Below are 7,120 nucleotides of genomic sequence, written 5' to 3' on the forward strand. Positions count from 1 at the left end.
ATTATTGAATTATTAAATAAGCTTATGTCACTTTTTATTATGTTTTACATATTTATATTGAGATTGAAAATAACCTTTTAATAATGTTGAGTGCCCAGTTCCAGTCTCTGATTTACTATCCAATATTTTTTAAATATTTTTTAGATGGTCGAGGATGATAAAAAAATTCAAAAACGTTTGAAAACTGATTTTTCTGAATTCAAAAAATTAAACGTTAAATTTCTGCGTTTAGATTCTGATGTTGACACCTCAATGGAATTAACTTTAAGAGAGTATATTTTATATTTAGAAAGGAGGTTAAATACATCAGCACTCGGTAGCCTTGGGTTGAAGGTATGTTTTCATTAATTGTAGAGTTTATTGATTTTAGTCAAATCTAATAAAAATTATATTTATTATAGTCTTCAAATAGAGACCAATGGAGGGAAAATATTTCTAATGGCATTTATAAAGTCTCTGGTCAATTGTCATGGGGTAATAGGAGTAAAGTGGTAAGTTCATTATTTTCAACATAAAATATAAATTGTTTTAATAACTAATACGGTTGTGTTTATTTATTACCCATTATCTATCTGTGAATAAGTGTATGTATTAATTTTTTTCTTAGAATGAAGACAACTCTGAAAAAGCTAGTTCGCCAGAACTTATTAGTAAGTTTACAAGAACAGTTAGTTTAGTAACTTAAATACATTAAAAAATATTGTTATTTTAGATTACCAAGATCCAGTTACATATATCATTGATGTTAAAGGTGATAAAAAAATATTTGAGTTGGCTTCAGTTATCCTTAAAATAGAACAATCTATTGAGCCGAAATTTCTCAGAAGACCATTAGGTAATTGTATAATAATGTTTATTGTTTAATAACTAAATTTCTTAATAAAATTAATTTTCTTTGATATTGGAGTAAAAAATATTATTTAGCGGTACACATTCCTTTATATACATTTTAGATTAAAGTAATAACATATTTATTTTTAACACAGTAATTAATGCTAAGTAATAACTAATAGTGCATAACTTTATTATTAACCATAGATTTTTTATTTTATAAATTGTTTTAGGATTTGACAAAAAAGAAAAAATGAGTTCAGCCATCAATCCTTTAATGGATAAGTGGGAAATGTCACTGATGAATTCATTAAATTTTTCACAATTATTCTTACATTTAATTACATTAGGTAATCAAAATTATATTTTAAAATATTAAAATAAAAAATATATTAGGTAACATTCAATTGATTATTGATATAACTTTTTTTTTTTAGAGAAAAGTATTGAATGGTCAAAATCAATTATGAAAGTCAATTGTGTGTTATGTCGAAGTAATAAGGACGAAGATGTTATGTTGTTGTGTGATAACTGTAATAAAGGACATCATATTTACTGTTTAAAACCAAAACTGAAAGTACGTTATTAGTTTTACACATTTATTTGTGTTATTCATATATTATAATATAAACAATGATAAACTTTTTTGTTTATAGAAAATTCCCCAAGGTGATTGGTTTTGCCAAAAATGTGTGCCTATAGTAAAACATGAAGATGAAGATGATGAACCTGAGGAAAAATCGTTAGTTATTAATTATTATATTGTCATCACATACCTATTTAAACAATAATATTAAAAAAGATTAAGGGCCGTTCTTACAATTACCAGTTAAAGTTAATCAAAACTTTACCAGACATTGTAAGAACGGCCCCAAGTATTACTTAAATTGCTGTTAACAGGTATAATAATTCTAATAATTTGTTGTGCAAAAAGTGATCAAGTGTAAATTTTTATAATTTTGATGTGTGTTTTTGTTTTGTGTTTTGTGTTTTTTTATTTGTGTCTGTGTACACGATTAGTAGTCAAAATAATTTGATTTTCAACTTCAGTATCTTGTTCAAGTGAAAAGTGAATCTAGTTGGTACTTTTGGGAGGTCAAAATTTAAAATTCCCAATAGTTGTCAAAAGCAAAGCGGAAAAACAAAATAAATATTAAGGAAAAACAGGATTTAATTGGTTTTTGACAAAATCAATTTTGGCTTTTGGTGGTGTACCTCTAAAACAAATGATAATAAATACATAACATTTTCACTGAATGTTTATATTAGTCTTTTCTATACATGAAAATTTTTTAAAAATATTTTGATTTGTTTTAAACTGTTAAACGAGTATACTCAGTTTCCAAATTTTTTTTTTCTATGAATGTCAGTAAAACTTTATTTGTTGGGCAAAAAAGCTTGAAAATTTAATACAAAGCTCCCACTATATTGTTACAATGACATTTGAAAAATATTAATAATCCTTAGCCACAGTTTTTTTTGTAAGCATTCTAAGTTCAAATATTACGATACATACGGAAAAACACGAAAATTAGCAAATTATTTTGAGTTATAAATTCTTAAAAATTTTTCTTTTTAAATCGAAGATTTTAAAATGTAATACAAAATTTTTCATAAGTATGTCTACCTGTATCAAAAAAAAAAAAAAAATGTCTACAAGATAGTCAAATTAAGTTTTTACAATATTGGATATTTACCCGATTTCTCATGTAACAATTTTCTTATTTTGTTGTAAATCAAAAACGAAGCACTGTAGATACAAGACAAATTGACTGACTGTTTAAATTCTCATTTTCTACATACCATACAGTTTGACTCTTTTTGAGCTGTTTACGAACATGTCAGTTTTCAATTTTTTTAGGTTTTTTTTTTCTATACATATTAATATAATTTTATTTATTGGGTAAAAAAAGCTTGAAAATCTCCTGATATATTGTTATAATAGCAGTTAAAAAATATTAAAAATACATACACAAATTTTTTTTTTATAAGCATTTATAGTTTGAATTTTGACAAAATTTATCAAATATAAAATTTTATAATTATTTTGTAGTTAAAAATTTATTGAATGTTAACTTTTATAGCTAAGGATTGAAAAATTAAAAATAAGGTTCCACGTAAATAGGTTATATATAAATTACTTTATTCACAATAATATCAACAAATAAACTTAGTAATATCATAGGCTGACTGTTTTCGTTCAGAATTGTTTTTCTTATACAACGATATTATATCATTGAGTTCAAATTTAATACCATCCATTATACAGTGACCCACTTGTAACCTACTGTACAGCAGAGCGTTTCCCACTTTTTTCATTTAAATTTCATATCACATCATAATTTTTTGTTTTTTCATTTTAGTCTCTTTTTGCATGTTTGCAATTAAGTTATGATATAAACATGTAAAATTGACCAAGCAAAATAAATTAATCATTATGGAGTAATACAAATTTCAAATTTCATAATAAAATTTTAATAATTTTCACTTGATCACTTTTTGCATAGATGCATAGATATCAGATAGTATTTATTTTGTATATTTAATAACAAATAATTTGTTTAATGTATGGATTTTGTTTTTTTTTTTGCAGGAAATTTGATATTTGTCACATTTGTAAGGAAGAAGGTACAGTGATAACTTGTGATGATTGTTTGAAAAATTACCATTTAGCCTGTCTTAATCCACCAAAACGTGCGCCTCCTAAACGAAATTGGACATGCTTTAGTTGTCGACAAACATCTTGTAAAGGTACTAATATTGCATTAATATTGTTTTGAATTATTAAGCGTGGTTAATATTATAATGAATTATCTTATACAACTATCTTAATATATTTAAAAACATATTTATAATATACATACACATTTCAATGTTAGAGAACAACATTAATTGGAGAAAGTGGATTTGATACTTTACATCTAATATAAATAATATTCCATTGCTCTACCAATATCTAAGAGTACTTGTTGTTTAAGAATACAGTTCTTACTATTATTTAATAATTTATGTGAATGTTGGTATACAACTAGAGTTCGTAAATTTCATAAAAACTTAATTAATACTTTTAATAAAACATTAGGAAAAATTATTTTTTGCTAATTAAATAGCAGTTGTATTATTTGTATTCATATTTTGTTGAGGTTCCATATAATGATATAGAAACAACTGTCAACTGGGATTAATTATTATCAAGGGGGACGGAGTTTTTGAATTTGAGGTAGTAGTGTCATTGCACAATGTTGCTTAGTTACAGACATTCTGTAAGTTTCTCTTTCTAGACTAAGTCTATTGGCTTATATAATTTTCGATTTAACAAAATAGTGTGCACTGAAATTCCACTTGCACTACGTGACTATTGCACTAGTTTTCTTTACATTGAATTGGAAAAAAATATTATCAAATGTGTCTTGTTATAGAGAAAAACGGTTAATATTTATAAGATGCACCCATTGTACTCACAAAATCGGTGGTGCAGAAAGTGCGCAATGAGTGAACACGAGTATTGTGTCAATGAAATAAATCAATAACACTACACCAGTTCACTTATTATTGGCCAAATTGAAAATGCTCTTAGATAGTTAGATATATAGACTTTAATCCCTCTAGGAACTTAAGAAACCTTTTTTGGTGCTTCTTTAAATTTTATCGGCAGGCCGTCATATGCAAGAACTTCTTATCAACAGCTCCTACAAAAAATACATAAATAAGATCAACGGTTTGCTAATTCATTTACAACTATTCATGGTGATACAATTAACTTAAGATATTCATTAATTAAAAATATTTGAAAATATTTTTTACTTATTTTTAGTTAGAATGAAAAATTTTCTAAAAAATATATTTTTTATTTTTGCCATTTTTAATGACAACATGCATTTTTCATTTCTTATTTGGTATTCCATAGCACATTATTTTTGAAGTACTTTGATGTACGGTATATTCTCATTTCTTGTTTGATCAACAATTTGTTGCGACTTCAAATTCTTAAAACTTCTAAATAACTATTGAATAACTACCAAATGAAAAAAATAATATGCCAAATATTAATGTTTTATTTATGGATGAATGTTGAATAATTTTAATTCGTTTTGGTGATAAAATAAACCAATTATTTCCTGGTCCTATTTCAATCTGTTAAATATTATTTACAGATGAGTTGGAACAGGTTGAGGTGGAAAGGTATAGCAGGCGTAAGAGTTCGCAGGCTGCCACTGCTAAAATATCTGAATTTGCCCGACAACTGTTACATGCATCAGCCAGATGTTATGGTCTGTCTCTGATGTCATATTATCTAATTTTCAGTGTTTATTATAAATATAATAATGGTTATCATTATCCGCTGCAGATCCAGGCCGTATTCTTAAAATATTCATTTTGATTTTCTTATACATATTATACGTCTATAATTAATAATACAGTTTATTAGGTTCGATGATAAAATTATAAATGAAATAGGTACTAAATACTTTTTACTATTAAAATCAAAAATATATTTAAACAAGACATGTAAAATATAGACTTGACAATTTTAATTCAGTTGATTTTGTTACACCTGGATCTGTATTATAGAATACAATTTTAAATTGCATGTAAATAATTGTATTTAAATATTATTTGAAATAGCTTGGTATTATTTATATCTGTTTATACTTGATGGTTTGTTTTTGTAGGTAAATATTTGTTGTTAATGATAGTATGTTTTATGTTTAATATGATGCTTTGTTAAAAAAAATTGTATATATATATTTATTAATATATTATACATATAATATTCATATAAAGTTATGATATATTACATAAGATATGGCATGGTTAGATTTTAGTTGGTAAATTGATATTCTTATTGAAGTTATTTCGGTTATCCTTGGCATAATTGCCTTTAGGATACAGTTTAATGTTTATTAATTATTATGAATTTTGCATGGTAATAATTTGTTTTAAATGTCTAAATAGTAAATATCAATTAAGTCTTCATTTTATTATAACTATTTTAGGGGAAGAAGAAAATATTACTGAAGAGAAAAGTCGAAGAAGAGGTAGACATACCGAACAAACAACTTTAACTACATCTGAAGATCTGCCCTTAGATAATGCTCTTCTTCAGTTACTTTTAAACCAAGTCATGCATCATCCAGATGCATGGCCATTTTTAAGGCCTGTTACTAAGTCTCAGTGTCCTGATTACCATACAATAATAAAAACTCCCATGGATTTGGGCACCGTAAAGTATAAACTTAATATGCTATCTTATAGTACAAATGCAGATTTGTTAAGTGATATGGAGTTGATATTTGAAAATTGTTTTTACTACAATTCAGAAAATTCTGAAGTGTTCAAGTTAGTAATTAATACAATAAATAAATCATTATAATATTGGAATAGTTAATAAATGCGGGTTCATTATATTTTATTAGGTGCGGTGAACAAGTATACAATTACTACAAAAAATTATGTCAAGAATGCAATTTGAAAGATTTCAGTGAAGATGGTGTATATGATGGCCCTCCACTAAAGAAATCAAAACACAGTTTATAAATTTAACTTTTGACTAAATGTTAGAATTTAAATTAGGTTTCTTTACATATTCAATAATTTACTGATCATGTCACTAACTGATTATTGTCACAGTGGACCTGTTAAATTATTCATTACATCTTCCCCTTAAATTTTCAAAACATTATTGAGTAAGTTTATTTACTAACAGTCTGATTCATATATGAGTCATTTGTAAATCTGTTTAATATATAGTTTATAAGAACTATATAAATATTAAAATATTAGTTAGAATAAGACGTATAGTTTAAATTAAATTAGTTAGAATTATTTTTTCTACTTGGCAATGATGCTTTTCCCCCAACTCGCAAATGACAAAAGTGTATTGTGATCCATTCTATTATTACTAATAATAGATTATATTTGCTGTATATTGAAGCTAACATTCATTTAGACTACGAAACTGTTTTTAAGATCATTGTTGTATTTCCTTATTATATATTGTGATTTTTTAAAAAAATAATTTTTTATTCATACAAAATTCAATCAATTACATTATACTTAGGCATTTTGTAAGGCTATGACATGTGAACAGCACACCATAATTTTATTTTATTTTCAGTTATATGAATAGTGTGTATATAGAAAAAAATTCTTAATTTCAGTAGATATTTTGAACTCGGTACATGCAGTTTATTTTTAAGGTTGATCTATCAATGTTTTTTTTAAATTTATCGTGTATATTGATCCTCAGCTCAAACTTTTTATTTTGTTCTCTGTAATATAATATGAG

General features: G+C 25.3%; 1 protein-coding gene across 2 annotated transcripts in view; it reads left to right on the forward strand.

Moving 5' to 3' along the window:
• The window catches only part of LOC100169304 (bromodomain adjacent to zinc finger domain protein 1A), a 14,594-nt gene extending 7,537 nt beyond the window's left edge, over positions 1 to 7,057 (forward strand). Inside the window, exons 14-24 of one of the 2 annotated variants that reach the window (XM_003246620.3) lie at positions 145 to 333; positions 402 to 491; positions 608 to 650; positions 713 to 835; positions 1,065 to 1,181; positions 1,269 to 1,408; positions 1,488 to 1,573; positions 3,425 to 3,582; positions 4,986 to 5,102; positions 5,829 to 6,171; positions 6,249 to 7,057. In XM_003246620.3, the coding sequence (XP_003246668.1) occupies positions 145 to 333; positions 402 to 491; positions 608 to 650; positions 713 to 835; positions 1,065 to 1,181; positions 1,269 to 1,408; positions 1,488 to 1,573; positions 3,425 to 3,582; positions 4,986 to 5,102; positions 5,829 to 6,171; positions 6,249 to 6,369 (1,527 nt within the window). In that variant the 3' untranslated portion in view covers positions 6,370 to 7,057. The remainder of the gene's footprint in view (positions 1 to 144; positions 334 to 401; positions 492 to 607; positions 651 to 712; positions 836 to 1,064; positions 1,182 to 1,268; positions 1,409 to 1,487; positions 1,574 to 3,424; positions 3,583 to 4,985; positions 5,103 to 5,828; positions 6,172 to 6,248) is intronic. The other variant, XM_001943199.4, reaches the window with a different exon arrangement.
• The last annotated feature ends 63 nt before the right edge of the window (positions 7,058 to 7,120 follow it).

Source organism: Acyrthosiphon pisum, chromosome A1 (assembly GCF_005508785.2).
Source record: "Acyrthosiphon pisum isolate AL4f chromosome A1, pea_aphid_22Mar2018_4r6ur, whole genome shotgun sequence".
NCBI classification, from domain to species: Eukaryota; Metazoa; Arthropoda; class Insecta; order Hemiptera; family Aphididae; genus Acyrthosiphon; species Acyrthosiphon pisum.